General features: G+C 41.8%; 1 protein-coding gene across 1 annotated transcript; it reads right to left on the minus strand.

Moving 5' to 3' along the window:
• Positions 1 to 382: 382 nt before the first annotated feature.
• OSTF1 (osteoclast stimulating factor 1) lies at positions 383 to 26461 on the minus strand. Its single transcript, XM_024211028.3, has 10 exons — positions 26224 to 26461; positions 13226 to 13272; positions 11136 to 11186; positions 10970 to 11033; positions 7258 to 7311; positions 6598 to 6705; positions 6015 to 6064; positions 5823 to 5901; positions 5257 to 5355; positions 383 to 1405 (listed from the first exon to the last, which is right to left on the minus strand). The coding sequence occupies exons 1-10, from the start codon at positions 26255 to 26257 to the stop codon at positions 1347 to 1349; spliced, it is 645 nt and encodes a 214-aa protein (XP_024066796.1). The 5' UTR covers positions 26258 to 26461; the 3' UTR covers positions 383 to 1346.
• Positions 26462 to 26546: the final 85 nt, after the last annotated feature.

The following is a 26546-nucleotide window of genomic DNA, read 5'->3' on the forward strand; positions in this document are numbered from 1 at the left end:
GAGTACACGTTCATGGTGTGACCTAGGTTAATTGTGAAATTCTCTGCAATTCTCTGATTTATCTTTTTGCCTCTTCCCAACTTGTTTTTCAAGATGGTAAGAATTTGACAAATTGCCAAGTCTTTTTGCTTTAAAATGTATTGTGGTGTTGGAACTGTTCAAGTTGCTAATACATACACATAACACTTATCCCATTTATAACTTCATGACAGAACATATTTATCAAGTACTCCTCAGCATAGTCTATTGCCTTGACTACAGCTGTTTGGAAGGTATTCCAGTTGGAGGAAGCTTTTAAAGAATAATTTCACATGAAGGTTAAAAAGTAGTGGTTTAACTTACTTTTGCCAGCTCTACTGAAGTCATACGAATAGACCATAACTTCAAGTGTTTTAAATGATTTATTCAGATTAGGCAATTTTCTCAACACTTTTGGTTTAATATAATATATATATTTTCAAAAAAACTTCAGCTCTGAGGTAAAGTACTTTAGAGGAAAAACAAGAACACTTTTAAAAATAAAAGCAAAAGATCGGTAAAATTCTTAGGCAGGATAAACAGAAAAATATTCCCTCCTCACTTCAATGCTAATGATTCCAACACCAATACAATTCAAACAGCAAAGTAATCCAGTCACGGAGTCCAAAGTTGAGTTCCTTCCTAAAACACAATTCTCTGATTCTCTGGGCCCATAATAGTAAACAGAGAAACTTCTCAGGGCAGCTCTTCCCCTGCCATTTCACCCCACACGCCAACTCCCATATGGTGTAAATTAAAAGAAGCCTTACATTGTCTCTTCCTGCTCTGTGGAGATAGGGGATGACCATTCACCACTGCATTATCCCATCTCTTACCTGCAGGGTTTCCCCTTGTCAAATAATACTCACCCTGCCAGCATAATATTTTAAGCAAGTTCTTATCCATACATAAGAAAGAAACCTCAAGGAGATTCTTTGGAGTGCTGCCAGTGGGAGAGCAACTATGCTGACAAAGAAAACAGCTAGGATTGAGGAGTGTATTGCAGAGATACTAGGTACCTGCAGGGATATCTTGGGACACCTGCATGTTTAGAGGGCTAAATCCCTTCCCCATACAGCAAGATGGGGGGGAAGAGATCAGCATACAACCTCCAGCTTGATGATTTCAAGGGAACTTTGATTTAAAACTTTGCATTTCCTAGCCTTTGTGGGTTCTCCTTGCACAAGAGATTTCACTCTCTGTTTACATGTTATAGTGAGAGATTGCAAGACTTCATTACTCTATAAGGTATTTTTTACAGTTGCAAAGATATGATTTGGGAATGACAGGCAATAGAGGTTATAGTTCTTAAGACATTATGAAGAAAGTTAGTCGGAGTCTTCATCATCAAGGTATTCCTCTGCGTTACTTAATGTCCGCACTGTATCTGAAAATAAAACAATTCTACTTTAACCAGGGACAGAATCAGGCATATAACAAAATTTTTAATAGTTTAAATTTGTGGTGCTGTGGGCAAACATACTTGAGCAACTCTAACTCTACATGAAGAGGTTGTGTCTATGGGGGGCATTTCCTAGGGTTTAAGATATTTGTAGGTGAGGTGCTAGCCAGGAGCTGGTCAAATGGTCACCTTTTCTACACAAACTTTGCATACGTCTGTTGGAGAAATCTCAGTTGATGAGAGACACTGACATGCCTGCTGCTCAGTGTTCTTCAGGTGAGGCTCCAGGAGCCTGGCTGCCTGAAAAGCTTTGCATACCGGAAGAATAAAGTTGGACACAATTTAAATCTCTCTAATGGGAAAGTTTTAAACACAGAATATAGGATTGGTGAACTTGGGAAAGTTTCCCTAGCTCACTTCCAAGGCTCTAAGCCAGTCTTCATCCTCTACTTTAATTTCCATGAAGACATTTTCTTTCTCTTCTCCTGTCCTCCACTTTTCCCTTATTCTCTTCCCCACCTGGTTTTCTTCTTGTTGACTACGTGTTAGTTTTTAGACATGGATTTATACTTTCAAAAACTGCATGTATAAAACACATCTAAACCTTGTGCTTCTAGATGGCAAGTAGAAAACTGGATACAGCAGAGAGGGAGGGCAAAGGACTAGTGGACACTGGGAAAGTGGTCCTCCTCACCCAGATATGTAGTAATGTCAAGAAGAATGGCTTGTGCTCCTTAAAGAGATGCACAGAAGGGGAATTCTTTTGTTGTTGGACAGGAATTCCTCTCCTACAGGAGATGAGCCCTGCAAGGAGGTTCTCATTTACATCTCTTCCAGTGAAGGAATGGAAGGCAGTCCTAATCAACAATGATTTGTCTGTTTCCTCAAAGGTGACTTATCCTGCAGAGTTGTGTTGTACAACCCATTCACCATCAAAAATAACTGATGCATAATCTGTTCTACACTGGTTAACAAAATATATTTGATAAATTCTAAAGTTATGCAGTATTCAAACAAACAGCTTAGTAAGCCAGCCCATGTCTTATATTTTGGAGTAACTGAGAAGTGAGTAAACTTTAAACTCTGATCTCGGGAATTGCGGGAGCCCAAATGGACTTGTTTTAAAAATCTCAGAAAATCCATCTAATACTCAAGAGTTAGGCTGGTAAAGGTGGGGAATATACACCATCTTGCTTAATAAAGGTTTAGTCCCAGCTTAAAGTACAAATATCCACACAGCTTTATCTATCAAAGGGCTATGGCCCTTCCAAATACTTGGTTGTACCAAGGTCAGCCTCCTAACTTCTCATTCTCAGGCTCAGCACATTTCTCGCCTTTCTATCTTCTTCCCATTTCTTTTTTCTAATTCCCTTCATTGCCTCCTCTTCAGTATCTTTCTTTCTGCAGCTCTCTGCCAACCACTTATCTCCTTTAAATTTACCTTTTCTACAGCCTTCCAATGTAGGATCTCTAATATCCCTTTGCAATCTTATATTTGAATACTTATCCCCTAACTGTATTTGCTTGCCTGAATTATAGTATAAACTTTCTGGGGAAGAGATCATGTCTTGAATTTACTATTATGGAGTGCATCACACTTTCCAAACATCAAAATTTCTCAAATATTCTTATATTGAGTACTCTTCTCCCCTAATCCTCCAAACTTTTAAACACAACTGTTATTATATGACATTACTACAGTAGCTTCTGAAAAGTAAACAAATGAAGAAGGTTCCTAATGCTTTAAAAATAAGGTTTATGGAAAGAATAAACCAATTGAATGCAGTGCCATTAAGTACAAATGCATTATTAAAAACCTGCACAAATTAAAATATTGTAAAATGAGGTAAAGCAGACCACAGAAGCTATAAATATGCCAAATTCATGCTATAGGGAACATACTGAAAGCAGAACTAAACTTGGATAGTTTGATACTAGGAACAGGAAGAGTCCTGAAAGAGTACATAGAAAGTACTGAAATGTAAATTGCAAGGAGTTCAATAGATGCATATGCATTTGAGAAACAAACATAATATGAGGGGAAGAAGAGAATCAAATATGAATGATCGGAGAAATTCAGGGAAAAAGAAAAGCACACATGTAGCTGTGACCCTATTGACAAGAGGGAAGATTATGGAAGATCAATTTAAAGGAGAGAAGTGAGCAAGAAGTTAAAGACTGACGTTGAAATGAAAACTGCAAACAATATTACAAATTACATTTTGCGAGTAAAGGTAACTTGGTGATAGATTAGGTGGATATTGAGGAAAAACTACGTGATTTTTGTTTCTCAGTTGTCTTGAAGGAAATATTCCAGAAATAAAGATTACCTTTCTGGAGATGGAAAATAAAAAAGCAATGTAACTAATAGGGACATTAGAACAGAAAAGGATTCAGTAGCAGATGGCTTGAATCCCAGAATTCTGAAAGAGGAAGATAAAAAACATACTTCTAATGGAGATTAATTCACACTAGAAAAATGTATAGGAACTGAGGAAAAAACTGTGGCTCCTGTTACAGCTGTTTCTTTCTGACCCCAAGTTGACAAATGAGATATTCTGATGTTGCAGGAAATTGAGTATTATGCTACCACCCCCTAACTTACATAAAATACTCAAAGTTAAGGAGTTGTCAGATGTTTCACTAACATTATTTAAGGATGGTTGTAATAGCTCTTTCTTGCCTAGTTAAGCTTCCATAAAACTATCCCCCAAACAAAATTGTTGCTAACTTTGAATTAAGATTGTTAGATTGCATTGCTAAAATATACTTCGTCCTATTTCCTTTTAACTCATTCTCCATCCCATCTACACTCCATATAGGTTCCCCATCTCACTTCTACTTCCTCCCACAATCCACCTATCTCCTCCCTGATCCTGAACAACCAACTTTAAGCTTTTTAAAACTGCCCTGTATCAGTGTGTGTGTGTATGTGAATATATATCTGTGTTTAAAAAGTTAATATGTCAGGGGAGTGGGGATATAGGTGGGTTGTGGGAAGATTATATTCTGACAAACAATAGAGCACAACTCCCTTTCTCAAACCAGCAGGAGGCTGGGGTTGTGACAGAGAAAAGAGTGGTTTCTGCTTCTGGGATAAGCTGTGGGGGGAGAAATAGCCATGAGAACATTTCATATGGCTAACCACATGAAGTACAGAGCAGGGGTTCTCAACCTTTTTCTTTCTGAGGTCCCTCCCAACATATTATAAAAACTCCATGGCCCACCTATACCACAACAACTATTTTTCTCCATGTAAAAGCTATGGCTGGCATTAAGGGGTAGGAAGCAGGGCAATTACCTGGGGGCCCACACCACAAGGGGCACCGCGAAACTAAGTTGCTCAAGCTTCAGCCCCAGGTGCTGGAGCTCAGGGACCCAGGCTGCAGTCCTGCATGGTGGGGCTTCAGCTTTCTGTCCTGGGCCTTAACGAGTCTAACGCCAGCCATGCTTGGCGGAACCCCTGAAACCAGCTCGCTGCCCCCACCAAGGGGCCCTGGAGCCCTGGTTGAGAACCACTAGTATAGAGTACAGGTCCCTTTCTTGCCCGCTTCTCCCTCCCATCATGCTCCATCCTCCAGGAATGCCCTGCTTCCACAGGAGACCCCCACCTTTGCTCTCCACCAGGAGTCCTCTCCTTTCCCCCTCTCCAATCCCATGATCCTCCTGGACAGTCATGCTCCTCAACCTCCCTAGCCTCCTGGTGACTTAGAAGCTGAGTTCTGATGAGTTTCCTGTGGTTCATCAAAATGGAGTTGCTTTGATGAACTCTAGCTCTGTCAGAGCGTGGCTCCCCGTGGTCCCAACTGAACAAAGAAGTGAGAAACAAACAATACCTGTCCCTTGTTTCTTTTTAAGCAGGGAAGCACAGGCAGCATTGGTAGCCATATCCAGAGCCAATTTCTTCTCATTGTTTCTTAAATCTGTTCTTGCCCCTTTACAAAAAGAAATTCCAATTATGTTCAAAAATGCTGTTCTAGCAAAACCTTCAGTAAAATGAAATCACTTCTCATACAAGTAGCCTGGTCAGCATGACTGATGGGAAAGGGCAATGGGGAGCTCATCTAGGGATTTATCCAAAGTCAATAGAAAGATACCCAGTGGGCTTAGGATCTGGCTCCTACTTAGGAGCTGTGGAGCTCCCTTGCTTCTTAACTGGGTTTTGGTACCTATTTTTGTCTTCCACAGCAGGGTGAAATTTTACCCTGGACAGGTCAGCCTGTTGCACAGACAACTTCCAGGGTTTGCATGGTTTACAAAGATATGCTGGTCTAGCTAGGAACCATGACCAGATTATAGAAAACAAATTTATAAAATATGCAAATTACAAACTCAGCAGTGATTTACACACAGGAAGCAGCTTTGCCACACACAGTATTGAAATCTTGGTGAAGAACTTTACCCTTTGCCAGTAGCATCTCTACAATATCTGCATAACCCTTCCAAGCAGCAGCATGCAAAGCTGTGTCTCCCAATTTGTTCTGTGGAGTAACAGGGAAAAGCAACAGGATTAAAACACAGCAAAAAATAATCAGCCTGCACTAAGAATTAACAATAACTGCACTGTAAATGTTTGAATGGATAAACTTCCTACCTGTTGATTTAGTTCTACATTTGGCTGTGTAAATAGCACTTCCACTATATCTACATAAAATGAAGAAAAAAAAGAGAACTTTATGAAACCAAAACTTGCTTTCTTATATTCCAAGTACAGCACTGAAGTCAGGATTGCACAGAGAAAGGCTCTAAACCCAATCAGTTAGAGAAAATCCATATTATTAAAGCCTGTGAAGATTGCTGAGCAAGCACTACAAATACATTAATGTTTCACTTCTATATCTAAACCTCAGTGACAAACACCATTTTTTTTTGCTCTTCCCCTCAGCAGCCTGCATTTCATCTCTCATTTTTTATAATTATACTGTGATTAAGAATGTCTGTCTGCTTTTAAAGTAAAAGGATTTAACGATGTCACATTTTAAAAACATGCATTACATTTGACAGATCTGAGCCCTTCTCTGCTGGCTTGTTTTTATTTATTTATTGCTAACCTGAATTAAATAAGAGTATAGACTTTTTGTTACTGATTACAGCAGATTAAGTAGTAACTGGTCCATTAGCCGAGCAAATAGAGAAAACTGGAACATAATCAGTAGAGTTGGAGTGTTATACTGTACCTTTGTGCCCACCATGGCAAGCCCAGTACAAAGCTGTGCTTCCAGCTTTGTCTAAACCATTTACACCAACTTGGTTATCCAAGCACTCTCTCAACCAGCTCAGGTTTCCTGAAACAAATAGAAAACAAATTGAGTAGCAGAACCATTAAAGGCATTTAGCTCTGTATGAATGCTATGTTGCATTAGATCTTAATTTTTGATTAGCGATTCATTAGAAACAGTGTTTGGCAGTAATTTAGTTATTGCTACAGGTTATGGAGGGGAAAAATAGTCCAACTTATTAAACATCTTGTTCAGAGGACAATTTTTCCCCCACCTTAAAAGCTAATCAGTGATGGAATAGGACAAACACATTATATATTGCATCCATTTACAATCTGGTAAACAGATTTCCCTACCTCCCCCACCTCGTCCCCCGCTTCCCCCCACACACACACTCTGCTACTCAATGCTGCAGAATTTAGATACCAAATGTATTCAAAATATTCAGGTTAACCAGCCAAAATATGCAGCACATTCAGTATTTAAAATTCAAATAAAATGCCTTTGTTGGCACACATACACAAACCACAAAAAGACTTCTTTTGGCATTACAAAATTTTAAATTCTCGAAATGAGAAGTCCAAGGTATCACAGTCCAAACCACACACCCACACCCACCTCTTTTGGCAGCTTCATGCAATGGGTTATCAATGGACTCCGCTTGTTCAGCCACTGAAATGAAACACACAAATTCTGATCAGTTTCTCATAGTAAAGATTTTTGTATTTTATTTTTTTCAGACTCTTGCTAATTAAGTCCGAGAGACTAGTGTACAGAAGTAGATTTTGCATTTTGTTCTGAAAGTGCTGAGGTTAGTGGTCTTCCTGTCTCTTGTGAAAGTGGGGTCAAGAATGGTGGGTCACTGAGACTGTTCTACTTCCTGTGCACACTAGCTTCCACAGCCTTTTTTTGAACTGAGCTCGAGGTCCCAGGATGAAATCTTGACCCTGTTGGAAATCTATGGCAAAATTACCTCTAACTTCAACTGGGCCAGGATTTCACACATGGTATTTCTTAGCCTAATGTAAGCTTGTGAAGTGACTGTTGTGTGACTGCAATGGTTGACCACCAGCATCTAGTGAGCTGCACTCTGAAGTTTGCATTTCCTGTGACTGTTCTTTCTAGCTAAGACTTGGAATGGGGAGGAAAGCATTGACTGGTGTTGGTGAAGATCAGAAGGTGGTGAAGGGTGAGCTCCAGATGCCCAGGGTAAAGCAAGTGTGTGTGTTGTCCTTGGGTGCTATGCTATTGCTGTGGGAAGTGGCAAAGCTAATGAAACTCCACAGCAGTGCAGCAGGAAGTTGGTTGCAAATGGAATGCTTGTCTTTGAAAAACTGAGGTGCAAGCATTAGGCAACTTCGGGACATGTCAGTTGTATTCTGAGGAATGTGGTGGTAGGGGTCCCTGCTTTACATGAAAGGATTTCAATTCCATTGTCAAATTCTCTGTCCTATCCAGACCTTCTTTGAGTTTTCCATTTATGATATCACCCAAACAGTGGTTTATAACTACACTGTTTCATAGGTTGAAGTACTTAATTAATCCTCAACAAAGTAAAAATGCAAATCCGAGATTCTTTGATTATACACACAAATGCTGTTAATATATGGAGGAAAAAGCGGAATTTGATCATTGTATCTTAGCCACTCTGCAAACAGAATTTCTTAATTCTACAGTACACTAAAAGCACTATACAATGTGAAGTAGAACTCTTCTTTTTATTCTATATGGATTGTACTTCTCTCAGAAGCCAATTTCTTTCCCCATTATTTTGTAATGACTATTTTCCCCCCTCAATTCCTTATGATGATGCAATTATTATGGCACTTAATATCTCCCTACTATCAGTACTCTCAAAATTTACATTGGTTTTCAGTTTGTGCTTCTGCAGGTCAAGCAGATGGAGCACAAGATCATAGGATAGGTATGCTTTCTGTGGGCTGGTCTACACTGGGGGGGGGAGATCGATCTAAGATACGTCGACTTCAGCTAAGCTATTCTCGTAGCTGAAGTTGCGTATCTTAGATCGACTTACCTCGCGTCCTCACGGCGCGGAATCGATGGCCGCGGCTCCCCCGTCAACTCCGCTTCCGCCTCTCGCCCTGGTGGAGTTCCAGAGTCGACGGGGAGCGCGTTCGGGGATCGATTTATCACGTCTAGATGAGACGCGATAAATCTATCCCCGATAGATCGATTACTACCCGCCGATCCGGCGGGTAGTGAAGACGTAATGTGTATCAGGGCATATACCCTGAATTGGACCTCCTGCAATTTGTCTCTCATTTATCCATACTAAGTTTACATCAGTGTTCAGCCCAATGTACTATGCCCCAAAGTAGCTTAGGGATGGGGTTGGGCACCGTGGAACAGCTTCTACAGGAGAGACTGAGGGATCCCCACCTAGGAATATCCCATAGCACAGTGGTTTGAGCACACTCTGGAGAGGTGAGACCCCCCCATGTTCAAATCCTTTTCCCCCTGTGGCAGGGAGGGGGAAATCAAACCGGAGTCTCTCACATTCCAGGTGACTGATGTAACCACTGGGATAAAAGTTATAAGGTGGGCACCTCCTCCAGCTGGATTTTGAATGGGACTTGAGCTGGTAGGCAAGCTCAGAGGTTGTGACTCAGGTGGTAGTTGAACAAGGAAAGACTTTGAGGAACTGCTCAGCACCATCGCAATAGGACATGCCTTTGTCACCAAGACACTGGATTGTTGCAGCCCACTCTACCTATGGGTTAAATAGGACATTCACAAAGAAGTCGTAAACAAAACAGTGGTCCATTTCCTAAGTAGAAAGAAGCACAGGAAACCCAATACACTGGTACTCTGCAATATGTATTCGCTCCCTATTCATTATTAGTCACCTAGAGATTCTGGTATTGATTTATAAATTTCTTTAAAGCAACAGGCTTATGCTATCTCAGACATCTTCTCAGAGCCACCACAGCAGTTGATTGTCTACCACATGTATTTAAAAGATACTGTCACAGAGTGACTTCCCCTGCAAGAAAGGGAGCAGGATTCAGTGCACCAAGACTGATTGCCTACTGCCCAGTTGGGCTTTAAGGGGAGGCACCTGGACTTTACAAAGGAGGAGACAGATAGGTTGTCAGATGCCTGCAGACACTGCAGGGAGTAAGAAGGCTCCTGCAGGACCCTGAGTGAACAGGGAGAAGGCCTAACTCCAGGCAAGAGGTGCTGAAAACACAGGAAGACAAACCCTCAGGGAGGAAGGGCTGTGCCCAGATTGTGACTGAAGAGAAAGAAGGGAACTTTAAAGAGAGGACAAACACTCATGGATGAAGACAGTGTAAGCTTGAGTTCTATTTTTAAAAGACTTTGTGCAGGATTTAATAATAAAAAAAATCCCCTCCTGCAGTCCAATTTAACTATCTAAACTTCTCAACCAGGGGTTGTGTACCCTTGGGGGTACATAGAGGTCTTCCAGAAGGAACATCAACTCATCTAGATATTTGCCTAGTTTAACAGGCTACATAAAAAGCTCTAGTGAAGTCAGTACAAACTAAAATTTCATACAGACCATGATTTGTTTATACTGCTCTACATACTATACACTGAAATGTAAGTGCAATATTTTAATTAATTTTATAATTATATGGTAAAAATGAGAGAATAAGCAATTGTTCAATAACAATGTGCTGTGACACTTTTGTATTCTATCTGATTTTGTAATCAAGTAGTTGTTAAGTCAGGTGAAACCTGATGGTACGCAAGACAAATCAGACTCCTAAAAGAGCTACAATAGTCTGGAAAGGCTGAGAGCCACTGGAGTAGACTTTAAGGGAGCTTGAGTTAAGGGGAAACTCAGGCAGGCCTCTAAAGAGCCTCTTGGCCAGAAGGAGGTGCTATAGGGCAGAGATGCCCTTTGACAGACATGTATAGACTGAAGGGGTTCCAAGATGAACCAGCTGTAGCCTTTTGAACTCCTCCACAAAGAAAGATATCTAGAGTAGTCAGTCCTACCACCACCAAAGATCACCCCTTAGTCAAAGCATTTCCCAAAGAACCACAACAAAACTTGACAGCATACCAGAGTGGGAAACCAATAGTTAAAGCAAGAAGTAGGACAGAGAACTGCCTGCATGTCTGGACAGTCCCACAGGTGTGTTTTTTGTTTTATAACCGATATACAGTGCCTACCTATGGTGGTGATAGGTACTTGAGAAATGCTGATTAAGTATTCTGATGTACTTTGATACTGGACCCTTAACTGCAGCACTGTTACCAGTGTCCAAAAAATAATCATATCTAGTAATTTCTACTTAGTGACATGTAAACGAAGAGAAAAATAAATTCTAGACTTTACCGTAGTTGCTTGGAATAAGTCCAGTCCTGCCTTTGCAGGTTCCCTTCCACCAATTTGTGTCACTCTGGAGGGGAAGGGGGGGAAAAAAAAATTAAGAAACAGTCTATTGCATTTTAAACTTAGGTCAGTCTACATGTGACACCACTACTGAAATAATGTTACTCACCATATCTGAAATGTAGATAATATCCCCTTCTTCAAAATACAACTCATCTGGCTGAAAAAAAATTACATAAATGTGTGAAGAGATAAAACAAGTACATGAAAGGAGCACAGCACCTTTAGTTTTTGTGGTAATATTGCACCATCCCAAAATCTCCAGTATCAAGTCAACTGCTTGCTAGTCATTTACATTCTTGGCAAGTCAAACTACATTAAGAAATGTGACAGGCAGTAATGTATGAGGCATGTACACTAGAAGAGGAAGCTGGTCATCTTCCTAGCATGGATTGAATGCAACAATTTAAGTGGAATGGGGAGTAACTAGGGTTTTTTAATTCTTCTACACAATACATTTTGGGGCAAACCGAATCTGTCATTTATCTCTATGTACTGATGACATGCAATCGAGTTTTTAAAAAACAAAAATAGTGTGGAGAAGGAAATGCCAAAGATTCTAAGACATCTCAACAACTTGACTTTGGGGGGAGAAGGGAAAAGCAGAGGAAGGCATATGTGTGAAATCTTAGGGTGTTATAGTGGGGATATCACACCCTTATCATTAAGGTTGACAGCTTATCGTTTAGTAGTCAATTTTCTAAATGCTCTAAAAATCTACATAGTGCAAGTAAATATCTTGGAAACTGATGAAGGGGATCCAGGATAGGATCCTCCAAATTTGAGGTTGTTTGAGCAAAGGGTTCCTGAGATACAGATTTCTCACCCCCCCCCCAAATATTATCTTAACATTAAAATAAACTTAAAATAATATCTTAACTTTTTGTGCCTACCTGGGACTCAAACTAAGGCTGTGATCCTCCCCAAACTGATAACCATCCCCTTGGTATTGATCTCAGCTAGCATCTGGCACCCACTGCCCAGTTGGAAAGCAATATTTGAATAGTTAGTCGGCATAAAAAATTGATCTACAGTTTGGCTTGCACCAAGCCACAGAAAGTCATTTGTGTTTATGCTGCAGGCAGGAACTCTGCTGCAAATCAATGTTTTGTAGGTAGTGTGACACCACAGTAAATGAATGGCTCAGAAATGCCCAAGTAGCACCCATGTACTAGGAGTTCAAGTGTTGATCTCGGCAGCTTTCTGAGAACATGAGGTGTGGATATTAGTTGCTCTCTGCCTGCATTCTGCAGTGACTCCTCCTGAAAGCAAAAATTCTGGTTTTAAGAGCCAACATTTCAAAGTGCTCTTAAAAACCACACACATGCTTCAGTTGTTTTGAAAATTGCTATCCTGTAACTCTATTTCCTAGTTTTCAGAGGCTTGAGTATAATCACACTTAACATTCTGGAAGGGTACAAGGCACTCTGAATAAACTTTAATTTTGTCAGGTTTTTGGCAGTGAATTGCACTCCTATTTGCCTCGTTAACACCCTTACACCTACTCTAAAGGAGGCAGACTTCAAAAAGACAACTAACTCTTGTACTGCCACTTTACTGATTGTAACAGAAACCTTCCAAAAATACTCTTCTTATCCTGGGGATTCTGCCAGGGAAAGGCACCTTAAGTTCTTGGCAGGACTCCATATAGCCCTTCTGGCAAAGGCTGCTCAGAAGATGTGCTTATTCAGCAGGAGTACTAAATGGCAAACTTTTTAGGGGAGCCCTGGTTTATGTTTCTCTCTCTTAACTACCAATCCAATTAACCTAATTAAATGGGAATAGACAAGGAGCAAGAAATGGTAGCCCCTCAAACCTGCAACCACGATGGAGGGGCAGAGGGTTAGCATCCTGCTGAATTTTTTTATGCTGCCTTCGGGAGGAGGAAAAATAAATGAGCCCAAGTCTCAGAATCTGCTAATCCTCTATTGTGGACATGTGGTACCAAGGAGACACCAGGGCTCACAGCATTACCTAATGGAAGTTGTAGGTTGAGGAATCTGAGCTTGAGTAAGAAATGGACAGTGAATTCTTGTTTAGCATTGGAAACTAGTTATAGCTCTGTTAAACCAATCATTTAGTTTTTATTTATATAGCAGTGTAACAAGGCTGTTTATGCTTTTTTTAGAGTCCTGAAGCACTAGCCCACGCAATTAGATCACTCTGTTCTATGAGTGATATGAAAACCTAAATACTTACAGTTCTGGGTTCAAATGTATACAGGGCCCTGAACACTTTGACCTGTCCTAAAAAGAAGAGAAAAAACATTAATGACACAGGAATGGAGATATTTCTCCCTTCCTTAGGGCACAATACATCATCAGCATTACAGATCTAGCTCAAAAAATCAAAGCTGCACTTCCTCCCCGACTGACAGGGACTGAGCGTGCTGGGGGGACGTGCAGGTGCAGCAGGACGACAGAACCCCTCTCCCTCCCCTGGCAGGCCAATCTGGGGCAGCACTTGACCCTGCATACCATCCCCTCCACCCTCCCCCCCCATGTATCACCTCTGCCCACATGCTGAAGGTCTAACTGATTACCATATCTAGAGGTGGGAAGGAATTTTCCCCCAGGTAATATTGGCAGAGACCCTGCGGGGGGAGTTGGCCTTCCTCTGCAATCTCAAGCACAGGTCACTTGCTGGTTTGAGCTAGAGTAAATGGTGGATTCTCTGGAACTTTTTTCAGGGTAGCAGCCGTGTTAGTCTGTGCGGAGTACTTGTTTGTGGCACCTTAGAGACTAACAAATTTATTTGAGCATAAGCTTTTGTGAGCTACAGCCCACTTCATCGGATGCATGCAGTGGAAAATACAGTAGGAAGATATATATGTACACAGAGAACATGAAACAATGGGTGTTAACCACTACAAACAGTTTTTTCTCTCTCCTGCTGATAATAGCTCACCTTAACTGATCACTCTCCTTTATAGTGTGTATGGTAACACCCATTGTTTCATGTTCTCTCTCTGTGTGTGTGTGTGTGTGTGTGTGTGTGTGTCTATATATATATATATATATATATATATATATATATATATATATACACACACTTACTACTGTATTTTCCACTGCATGCATCCGATGAAGTGGGCTGTAGCCCACGAAAGCTTATGCTCAAATAAATTGGTTAGTCTCTAAGGTGCCACAAGTACTCCTGTTCCTTTTTTTTCCCCCTCTGGAACTTGACATCTTTAAATCAGGCTTTGAAGACTTCAGTAACTCAGGCAGAGGTTATGGGCCTATTACAGGAGTGCCTGTGATGTGCAGGAGATCAGACTACATGTTCATGAAGGTCCCTTCTGGTCTTAAAGTGTGAGTCTATCATAGAACATGTAAATGACTTGTTTAACTACTGATGCTCTCTAATCAATGACCTGCTTCTGCTACTTAAGTTAAAGGAAACAACTGAACCACATAAGGCCAATCTGGCTCTCTCTGAGCCTTTCTGGATTACTGCTCCCATAAAATGCTACTATTAGGCATGGAAACATGATGCTCATAGAGACTTCTAAGACTCCCTTTCCAACTAAGAAATTGGTTTGTTTGACAACAATGAATAGCAAATACAGTTTACAAAAATGAAATCCTTAAAGGGCTTGCAGTGGCAAATTAGAAGCAGCATTTTGAAGTGCTGTGACTATGTTCTGTTACAAACAAGCAAGATGAGTACAAAACTTTATTTGTGTTTTATAATGTAATTAAAAAAGAGAAATATTCTCACATTAGAAAAAGCATTTTTTTCCTCTGAGTAACTTGCAATTTGTTTTAATTGCAGTAGTATTAATGGAGGGTTGTTTTTAAATAAGTGCCTAGTGTTTTCCTGACAAGAGGCTACAGTTTTCTCACACTAGGGTTCTTCTAATCAGTTCTTTCCTTCCCCCAATTCCAACTCTTCTGTACCAGCCTGCAGTTTTTACATACTACCATGTAACAATCCCCTCTTCTATTACACTCACTACTAACACATTCCCTGTCTTCCTCTTCTTCAACTCCACCCCTCAAAAAAATTATCCCTTATGTGCGAAGCTACTTATTTCAACATCTGAGTGAGGCTGAACTTCCGGAGAGGAAGGGGAGGGAAAGCTATCAACTCTATTTGCTTAAAATAAGTTTTGCTTCTGAAGTAGAAGAAACACAAGTTAGCCTGGGAAGTTGTTTATTTCTTCTGACTAGAAAATGAACATTAAAGTAAAGCAATAAACAATATTTAATGGAGCTGGTGCATGGCAGGGTGAGTTGATGCAACTCTATTAGAAATCAGAGGCCCAGTTCTCCTGTTGTAGGATACAAACAGTTCCCACTGATAGAATTATTCATATTCTCCCACAGGAAAATAGGACTCCAGGGACCTGATTCTGGCTACTACTGTGACTGCTTTGCATTGCTGTGGCAACACCAAATAGCCAGAAAGCCATCTTAACTAGCTTAAAGGGATACCCTGAGTGTCATAAATCACTATTTTAGCACCTGGTGTAGGGAGATTTGATGCAGCACCTCTATGCTCTCAGGCTTATTTAATTTTCTAATGGACTAAACCAGGGGTCCCCAACGTGGTGCCCGCGGGCGCCATGGTGCCTGCCGGGGCATCTAAATGCACCCACGTACTGGCCGGCGGACGAGCATCTGCCAAAATGCCGCCGCCAAGCAGAGTCATCCAGAGGCGTTGCTGCCGAAAGGACACCGAAAATCAGCGGCATTTCGGCGGCGACGCCTCTGGATGACGCTGCTTGTCGGCAGTGACGCCTACTGACGTTGCCGCTTGTCGACGGCATTTCGGCAGATGCTCGTCCGCCGCCACGGTCCTCCGTGGCTCTTCGTCTGGCACCTGCCAGACGATAACGGTTGGGGACCACTGGACTAAACTAATCTTGGGCTGGCTCTAGAATCATGGGCCTTGAGATTGGCATACAGTCATCATCATCCTTCCACCCATTAGGTTTCACTGGGCACAGTTCAAAATCTGGGAGCAGGTGCCTAGAATTGATTTGAGTAATAAGGGCTAAATCCTAGCCCCAACACACAGCATAAATATTGGATCATGCTCTAGAGCAGGGGTGGGCAAACTTTTTGACCTGCAGACCATATCTGGGTATGGAAATTGTATGGCAGGCCATGAATGCTCACAAAATTGGAGGTTGGGGTGCTGGAGTGGGTGAGGGCTCCGGCTCAGGGTGCGGGCTCTAGGGTGGGGCCAAAAATTAGGAGTTCAGGGTGCAGGAGAGTACTCTGGGCTGGGACCGAGGGGTTTGGGGGGCAGGAGGGGGATCAGGGCTGGGAGAGGGGGTTGGGGCACAGGAGGGTATCAGGGGTGCAGGCTCTGGGCAGCACTTACCTCAAGCAGCTCCCAGAAGCAGCGGCATGTCTCCACTCCAGCTCCTACGTGGAGGCACGGCCAGGCAGCTCTGCGCACTGCTCTGTCCGCGGGCACCACCCATGCAGTTCCCATTGGCCGCTGTTCCCGGCCAATGGGAGCTGTGGGAGGCAGCGCCTCCTGGCTATCCCTACACGTAGGAGTCGGAGTGGAGACATGCCGCTGCTTCTGGGAGCCACACGGAGTGGGGCAAGCCCCCCGACCCCACTCCCCGGCTGGAGTGCCAGAGCGGGTCAAGTCCCAGACCCTGCTCCCCGGTGGGAGCTCGAGGGCCAGATTAAAACGTCTGGAGGGCTGGATGCCGTCCCCGGGCCCACCCCTGCTCTAGATATTCATGGGGCTGAGGGTAGGGAAAAAAGGAATACCTCCCAGGCCTCAGAACAACACTAGATCCAGTAGCTCCTGCATGCCTCGTCTCCCAGAACTCCCTGATGAGTTGGTGACATGGATTTTGGAACACTTGTGAGGTATTTCCATGGCCAAGGAAGTAATTGCGCAGGAGAATGATTTGCCTCTAAACAAAAGGTTGTGGGGGCGGGTAAGTGAGGAGAAAAGTGAAGTGTTCTTTCCAGAGTCCCTAATCAACACTGCAGACCAGGGTGGATTTGATTTAAATCAACTTGATTTAAATCACTAGTCAGGAAGACTCGATTTTAATCATGGATTTCTACATAAAAGTGCATTCTTGTTGGTTGTTATAAACTTAATACACATTCTTCACAACTCAGAGATAGATGTAGGTTTCATTTTTAGAAGGTACACACTATACATTTTTAAAGTGATTTATTTTGAAAACTTTTCCGATTAGTTTTACAGCTATATCAGAAAATGAATGATTGTTGGTTATTTCATTTACCAAAGGTAATTGAAGCAGATATTTATGAAGTCATTGGGAGGTGAACTATCTCTCCAATTCAACAGATTAATCATTAATATTTGGAGGATTTTCTTGCCAGGCTGTATTAGGAGGAGAACATCACCAGACAAACATTTAAATAATTGTATTTAACTAAAACAACAACGTTATGTATTCTGGATTTTTTTCTTCAACAGTAAACATATAATATTAACAAAACAAGCATATGAATTTTTGAATTTATTAAACATTCTAGTTTTTTAAAATCAGGTTTGTTTTTGTTAACATTGTTTTTAACTAAAATAGTTAAATGAAATTAAAAAATAATTAAATCGACTGTCAACCAGGTCAACATGAGAAACTTAAAATATTGGCTTCTGCAGCTAACTCAGTCATCTTCACCTTCATTTTCCTGTTTGTTCATAATCTGGAAAAGAAAAACAAGTTTTCCTGCTTTTTCAGGTCCCAAACGATTTCTCAATTTGGAATGAATTAGTCCAAAGGAAGAAAATATTCTTTCTGCACTGGCAGAAGAAGCTACTGCTGTTAAAAGTGAGATTATCACTTCAACAGTCTCTGAATCCAAGTGCTTAAGTGACTTCCACCAGTTCACTGGTGTGTCTTTCTTAAAAGATCAGCAAACATATATTTCTTGAACGGTTCTTATTCCCAAACTGGGTCTCTTTTACAGCCTGCTTCCATTATAGGTTTTCCCTTCTAATAAGAGAATGGTATGGTAGATCTCAAATCAATGAAGGCTACACTCAGAAAGACCTCAAGACCAGGGCCGGTGCAAGGAAGTTTCACGCCCTAGGCGAAACTTCTACCATGTGCCCCCCACCCCCCCCACCCAACCCCCCCCCCCCGCGGCAGCTAACCCAGCCCGCCCCCCCCCCCCCCACCCGGGGAGTCCCCCCCGCAGCAGCTACTCAACCCTCCACGGCAGCTAACCCCGCCCGGGGAGCCCGCCCCAGCTCACCTCGGCTCCGCCTCCTCCGCTGAGCACACCGGCGCCGCTCTAATTCTCCTCCCCTCCCAGGTTTGCAGCGCCGATTGGAGGAGACTTAGAGTGGGGGCTGTGTGCTCAGCGGAGGAGGCAGAGTGGAGGTGATCTGGGGCGGGGAGCGGTTCCCCTGTGTGCCCCCCCCGTTACTGCGGGCACCCCCCCCCAGCTCACTTCCACTCCACCTCCTTGCCTGAGCGGGCTTTTAGGCACCCCCAACCACTAGGCGCCCTAGGCGGCCGCCTAGTTTGCCTAAATGGTTGCACCGGCCCTGCTCAAGACTTCTGGAATATGCTGCTCAAACAGTTTCACTTTTGTTTCTATTGCCTGCCCCTCCCTTCTCACATTTCTCTCCAGACTACTTCTACTTGTCCAGATCTATTCCGCCCCCAACAATCTTCTATTCATTGAACTTTTTGAACCTTTGCACTTTTAGAGAGAGGTAAGGGATTGACTCTGTGTACACAAATTTGCAGAGGGACAACAGGGTTGAGGTCTGTTATTTCTCACCTCTATTTATTTAAAAACATGTTTGCTGTTATCTCTGGAGACACAAATCCACAGTTTTAGAACTGCAAAACTAAACATCTCTGATGGTATCTTCTAGACTGAGCACTGAGTCCCATTGGGTAGATGGAAAGATTAACCCAAGTAATCTATACAGAAGCCCCTGGAACCCCATAAAATTGGGTCCCTAATTCATGAACTATTGGAACTCATATACAAAACTTTTCTTAAACATTACATGAATATATTGTCTGATACTATAGAATTAGAATTTATAATTCTTATTCCATGATGAGATATCTTTGAGTTTTAATTAAGATCGGATTTTTTTTTGATAAAATTATTTTTGAGGGGAAAAAGTAAATCTGATTTTTTTTTTTTTAAATCATTGATTTTTATCCACCCTGCTGCAGACACCCTGTTAATATTCCCACTTTGTGCAATCTGAACTCATGAATCTCTCAGGTCCAGAACTAGTATAGCAGAGATGTTGCACATCAGAATTAAGATGCAGTGGTAAGGCCATTTGGAGAATTTTACACAGAACCTGCTTGTTCTATATCCAGTGATCTTGGGTATCACTTGTCTCATTTTTATCACCACCAGACTCATGCAAAATAGTTCTTCTTTGTGGATTTTAAAGGTTCAGTATTAAGAACTGACACAAATCAACTGCTTGAAATTTTTCATTGGAACTACTTTAGGGAAATTAATTTGTTAGCCCTAGCAAAGCTACCAAGGTCTATCATAGGTATTTCTAATGCATCCATCACAGTATTTAATGCAGGATATTTAATATCCTGATGCTGCAAAGACTTATGAATGCAAGTTGTTCCACTGAATGCATAAGTCTGGATGAGTCTTCTGTTGAAGAGATTGATTAAATATAGATAAACTTGCAAAATGGAAGGCCATGCATATCTGTTTGCTAATGGTGGCCTATATAGAGCATCTTAGCTACAGTAATACTGTATCAATCAGCACCTCAAATTTTGTAGGTGCCAGAAGCTTTTAACAGTTTTTTTTAAAAACAAACAGTATTGGGATAACTTCAAGGAAAAGGTATGAAAAGTTATTTAACATAAGATTTATTTGCAAATAACTTTACAAGTGAGGTTCAGGTGTCCCACTGTTTAATATTGGAAACTTCATTTATTCACAGAGGTCTTGATCCTGCAATCTGTGGTATGCAAGCAGATTACTGCACTTACATAGAGCTAGGCTCTGCACAGGCACGGCAGTCCACCCAAGTGCAATGACTGCCCAGACTGGGGCCGGAAATATCAGTTCGTATTTCCTATGTAAGCTGCTCAATATAATAAAGGTAGTGGTGGTGGCGGTGTGTTAAAACAAACAAAAAAAACCAACCCAGCAATACAGTGCTCCTTAAATCCACTTTCTTAGTCATGTCTGGCTAGCAGAAAGTTTTCTTTGGCTAGCAAGGGGCCCTAAACTATCAGTGAATCCAGAATGTAAGCATTTGTTTAAAAAACAAAAACAACAAAATTCCTCTGGTTCCAAAGACTTCCCAAGTATGAATGAATGCAGTGTTCCCTTCTGGGGAATGAGATTGATCCAGTGCCTCTTCTTCAGCTTTTCTTAGCTCAACCATGAAATTAACAAGAATCTTATCAGTTTCAGTACTGATATTTTACAATCCTGTTTGCAAGTGTGAAGACCTATTAGTGGCTGCATTTATCTGCATTAAAAAAACTAACACTTATAAAAGTTGTTAAAAATAGGAACTAACCCTATGCATACGTTACACCACAAATGACCGAATAACCTTATTCTGTATACCTCAGTTTTCCTCTTGCCATCCCTCTTTCCTATCCAATATCTCATTTTAAACTGTAAGGTTCTTGGGGCAGGGCCTCTTCTCTCCTCTGTGAAGTGCTCTGTACACCTATGTGACTATGTAATTAAACAACAGAAGTAATTTAATCTGGAGGATGTAGAAGTAATGGATTTTTACCTGTTAACAGCACACATAGTCTGCCACAGATCTATGTACAGGCAGTCCTCGGACTTACGACACAATTGGTTCCTGAAAATTGCATCGTAAGTCGGAACTCAGAATTGCAATACACTCCATTGCGGGACAGAGCATCATAAAGTCGAAACCAACTGTCGTAAGTCGAATCAGGGGGTCAATTCAGAAACGTCATAAGTGCCATTCGTCATAAGTTGAACGTCAAAGTCAAGGGCTTCCTGTATTGTTCTCATTCAGAAATACCAGTGGACATAGCGCATAGTCCAAGAGCACAGCTGGCAATGGCAATTCAATTTGTCAGGTTTGCAATTTTGGTAAATAGGATTAACATCCTCAACACAAAAAATTAAATGTTAAACTCTGAAAAGGGCAATGTGTTTTGAGAATAGAATGGAGCAGCTGAAAGAAAGAGGAGGATCCAATACTTGCATAGTGTTGACTATCGAATATAACTGAAATTTTCATCTTACTCCCATTCACCTCATTTGAATTGCCAAGAACAGACATATCTGGAATAGGGCACATTGTACTATTCTTGCTTCCTAGCATATACAGGGTAGAGATAGCAAAGTTTTCACAGGGGATAAAAGAAAATAAATACAGCAGTCCCTTTTTCACTGACCCAAGAACCAGGTTCTCTGCTTAACCAGCTGAGAAACATGTTATATGATTTCCCAAAGACCAGAGATGCCCGAACATGAAGTCGGAGGTGATTGGGCGGAGGGAGGCAGCATCAGATTTTACATGCCAAATGAAGTTATAATAGATTACTGACAGGATTACTAAACATACACAGCTGTTGTCCAATACTAAACTTTCAGATGTTAAGCAAAGATTATATATATTTGTCTACGATTCTTTTTTTAAAGTAACCTTCATTTGCCCCCCTCTTCCTGGAGTTCTCAAACTATTTTCCTAATTCTTAATAGATTATTTTATGGTTCAGCCCCCGGCCAATTTGCAGTCATATAACATCCCTGTGGCAACTACAGTTGTTGCATATATGCAACACAGATATTAGGAGAGTGCTTACATATTTTTAGATATCATCTTTGCGATTTTTCTCTTTCTTTCTTAAAAAAAGTCAACTATTTCTTCCTCCCATCTGTTCAATTTCTGTCATCTACTAGAAATGCTTCTCTGCCACGTGGTCTGTCTCTTCTTTCTGCTCTGCTTTTCTGGACATTCCTCTGCTGGTGATGGCTGCAATACCTGAAGACAGCTCCTGTTTTCTTTTCTATTTCACTTATGTAGTAGCAGCCCATAGTAGAGGTAGCTAGGCTTGCTATTCCTTATGCCTGCCTGGCTTTACAGACTGAACACCTAGCAGCTCTGAACAAGAAAAACCCAGCACAGTGTGACCAACCACCATCAGGAGGTGTTCCACAGGGAGAACAATTGCTACAGAGTATCCCATTGCCAAGTAAATTATACTTCTGGGTGTGGTCCTCATAGTTTTATATGTCATCTACTTCTTTGTAAGAGTGGGTACCTTTTGGAACATTTAGAACCACAAAACAAAGATTCATAGGACAATGATAGTATTATAGGCTAATACAAGTAGCCTTATCGAGATGAAAAGCACAATATAGCCTTCATATAAAAATGGTTTCTCAATACATTTTAAAAAAGACTGACAGCCTCTCCCTGAAATGGCCTGCCAAGTTATTGCTGTGAAAACTGTCTGCACAAGGCATTCTCTCAAGAATTAAGAAGTTTATAAATGTTCAATCAATTTAAAAAATTTCTCTGAATACCCCTTTAGAAAGTATCTAAGTTTATAATTTCTTATCTGTACAAATAGGTCTACAGATTACAAACTCATTGAAAACCCTTTTTTAAAAACCAAATTATAACTAACCTGTCTGATAAGTTAGAAGATTAATATAATTAATTAAAGACAAAAAGATTACCCATACACACTTGGGTCTTAAAACTGGGTCAACTCTACTGGGAATCCTCTGAATTTTACTCAGCTATAATCTTTTACAGGAAGACAAACAGTGACAGTTCTATCAGCATTTTCTTTAAGCCTCATTTTCAAAGGGGCTTAGCATTCAGCAAGGAAGGGCAATCAGTCACAGGCTGAAACCTGGCATTTAAATGCCCAGCTGATTTTTATTTTCTATTCTTTACTGTGCTCATCACCACATCATCTGTCTGCCTTCCATAGGGCAGTAAGCAATGTGAGTCTATATCTGTCACATTTGTGCTCTCCTCCTCTCCCCAAAGAGAGAAGTGTGTGGCGTGTCTTGTCTTGGTAGGGCTTTTTGTGCTGTTCTTGCTTGGGTTTTTTTTATTATTATTATTGATTTCTTCTTTAAATATAGCTGTTGCTATGTGTTTGTTAGAGAAGACAAGGTCAAAGAAATGGGTCTTACACTTGGAATGGAAACAAGTGAGGTCTGTAATGGCCCTTACTTCCTGGGGGAGTTTTGTTCCTCAATTTTTGGACAAGTCCTAGAGAAAGTTCTGTTTCCCACCCAGACAAGCTTTATTCTTATTGAGTTCCACTGTGCCAGATGTGCGAAGCTGTTGACCACGGGTGGCGAGTATCATAGGCTAGGGGAGGCTGTGCTTCCCCAAGCAGCTGTTGTGGCCCTGGCCGTGCTCTGCCCCCAGACCCTCTCCTGCCATTCCCGGTGTTGTACCCTGACCCAGGCTGGCTGGAGCTGGCCAGCATGCCCAGGTATATTTGTATTGCTACAGTCCAGCCAAGAGGTGATGAAGGCATGAATAATAATTATATACCTAATGGGTGGTGTGTGTTCAGTGTGGGGGCAATAGTTTGATAGGGGAATGTCCATTTTCAGGTCCTACAAGGGGTTTTGCTTGTGTGACTTTAAACAGTCAAATGCAAAGAAGTTACTTTTAAAAACTGGCTATTTAGTCGTCAATATCAACTAAGTACTTTAAGTATTTCAAGAAATATAGTAAGTGGCCAAGATATTGAAGATGAAAAATATTTTAGTGACCACATGGTAATTTTATTAGAGGCACCAGTCACAGCTCCACAATTACTTTAGAGTTGAGTTCTGCACTTAAAATAGGGATTCAACCTCTTATCTGTTAAAAATACAGTATATTCTCCCCCAAATTACAGCACTTAATATGGAATTTTCTGGTCATTTAAAAATCTGTTAGTTAATTTTTCCAAACAAACTTTGTAACTCCTAAATAAGGATGTGTTGCATATTCCAACTACATTAAAGGCTAGATCCTGCAAATTATTCAGGAAATCGGTCCTTACTCGGGAGTTTAGTTAGATTAAATTTGTGTAAGGGTTAAGGATCATCTCCTGCCTAGAGGCCCTTCCTTCTTCCATTCAGATAAACAGGGGAAGCTTCTGTTCTCCCGGTCTCCAAACACAAAAACAAGGGGATATTCAATGAAACTGAGAAGTGGCAAAGTCAAAACTGATAAAAGAAATACTTTTTCAAACAAAGCTGTTAGACTAGAACTCACTGCCACAGGATATCATTGAGACCAATAATTTCACAAAAAAATCAAAGAGGGACTGGACACTTGTATAGATAGCAATATCCCAAGTTTTGACAGTTAATGCTAAAAAGATTATTGGAAGGGATAGAAAACCTCATGTTTGAGGGCTTAACCACCCTCCACCTATTAAAGAGTAGGATGAGGCATTCATGGGGGCAGATTATCCCACCTCAGTTTTCTGTGGGATTTCATGCACCTTCCTGAAAACTGACAGGACACTGGACTAGATACACTGTAGGTCTGATCCAATATGACGATTTCTAAGTTCAATGGCAATTTTGTTATTAATTTTAACAGAACCAAAACTGATGGTGGCTCATTAGCCATGATTCCGTTGGTAAATATGCATTCCTTCACAAAACGTATATGTTTTATAATTAAACCCCACTTCCTTGAGTAAACCAAGCATGTATTATAGCTTTCAATTTCTCTTTTTAAAAGAGATGCTAGCAAGAAGTTTAAGTCACCAGATAACTTTCCTTTGCATAAGCATCCAGACTGGTGTAGTTAATTTCTTCCTCTTTTTAAAAGAAAATTACATGACAGAATTAAAAATGGTATTTTATCTAAGTCTAAAAAGGAGAAAAAGAGCTGTAACATATATAAAACCCTCAATTACTTCACACACTTATTTTAGAAAATACAAGAACTAGTAAAGTGTTAGCATTTTTTAAAATAGAAATAGACCATTCCCTACTTAACAGCAAACTAGATTTAGGATGTAATCAATGCTTAATTTGTGCCAGAGCTGCGCCCGGGCACTTCTAGGCTTGGCAGTTCAAAGCCCTGACACTTCTGGGTTTACTATGTCAGTTATGAAAGTAACAAAACTGCTCCGGCCTCGGCACCTCTTTCATTACAAATTAAGCACTGAATCATCTTGATAGCATCTTTTCCTAAACGGAAATGTAAGCAACAGGATATTGTCACATATTTGCAAATGACAGAAAATACACTAGTTTAAGGGTGACAACTCTAAGCACTTTAAAAGTTATTTGATCCCAATAGATCATACTTTGTATGGAGCTCTTGATCCTTATCTAGGGCTCTAGTCAACAGAGGACAAACTGTATTTTCAGGCTTTGGAAGAAAATAGTCTTCTGTGCTTTGGCAATTTCAACACACTTTTACCAATCACGCCTTGAGAGTTCACAAATCATTTTCTGACCTTTCATCAGTTACTGTCACAATTGTAATGCATTTTTTTTTGTAATGATGACTGAAAAAAATCTTGTCTTTTTAGGAGCAAGTCTCAGATTTATACCAAGTATTAAATCACAGAATGCTATTGCAAGTAAGGAAAACTGTTCCCAAGGAGGGTGCTTGTTAGGACACCTCTTCCCACGTGGAGGCACCACAGTGACAATCAACTTCAACTTTCTAGCTTGACACGCCTTAATTGCAGACTAATTCTCGGTGCATATGTTGTAGATTCTTCAGCAAGCAGAAGAGCATTTTAACCGAGGCTTGTTTCCGTCCTTCCGCAACTGTAATGCAGCACCGAGTTCGCTAAAAAGGGTTGTAAAATGATTCCCCAGAGCACTAGTAATTGCATTTGCTTCTGCCTCTTCCTCTCCCCAGAGCCTCACCAGGGACTAGCTCCGCTCACTTCCTACTTCTCCTCGGCTACTAGCAAGTGCGCTCTGACAGTGACAGCCCGAGCCACGTCCCTGATAAAAAGGAAGCCCCTCGCCCTGGAACCATAACCGCCCTGGCGCTCTGCCAGCCAGAGCAGCCTCCCCATCCCACCCCCTCTTCAGCACATCGCAAAGGGGGCCCCGCACCGGACAAATGAAAAGGGAACAAGAAAAACATCGCCCACGTGTCAGAGCCCAGCTCCGTGCCTAGCCCCGAGCCCGAACTCCGAGCTCTGAGTGCGGGCCCGTGTAATGCTAGTGCAGGCGGGGTGCAAGGCGGCTGCTGTTCCTGTGGAGGAGGAGCGCGGCGACGGGCCGCTCCCTTACCTGGTTTGGCTGGTTTAGGTGGCGGCTTGGACATCGCGGCGGCTTGGCTTAGCACAGAGCCGGGAAACCCCTTCCTCCGCCTCCCCGCAAACTGCCCTTGGCCGGTCCCGTCTCCTGCCCGGCGGCGGCGCCCCTCCTCTGCAGCGGGCGCGGGGCTCAAGGCGGAGCGGCGGCGGCTGTCCCAGCAGCGAGTCTCCGGGGCTCGATGAGGAAGTGAGAGGAGCCGGAGCAGCAGCGAGCGCGGCCGCTGGGCGCTGCTCCCTCTAGAGGCGGCTGCGGGACCAGGCGCGAAGCGGGGCTGCAGGGGTGGACCCGGGCGCGCG

The sequence above is a fragment of the Terrapene carolina genome, unplaced genomic scaffold (genome assembly GCF_002925995.2).
Source record: "Terrapene carolina triunguis isolate 2854851 unplaced genomic scaffold, T_m_triunguis-2.0 Scaffold113, whole genome shotgun sequence".
Lineage (NCBI taxonomy): Eukaryota > Metazoa > Chordata > Testudines > Emydidae > Terrapene > Terrapene triunguis.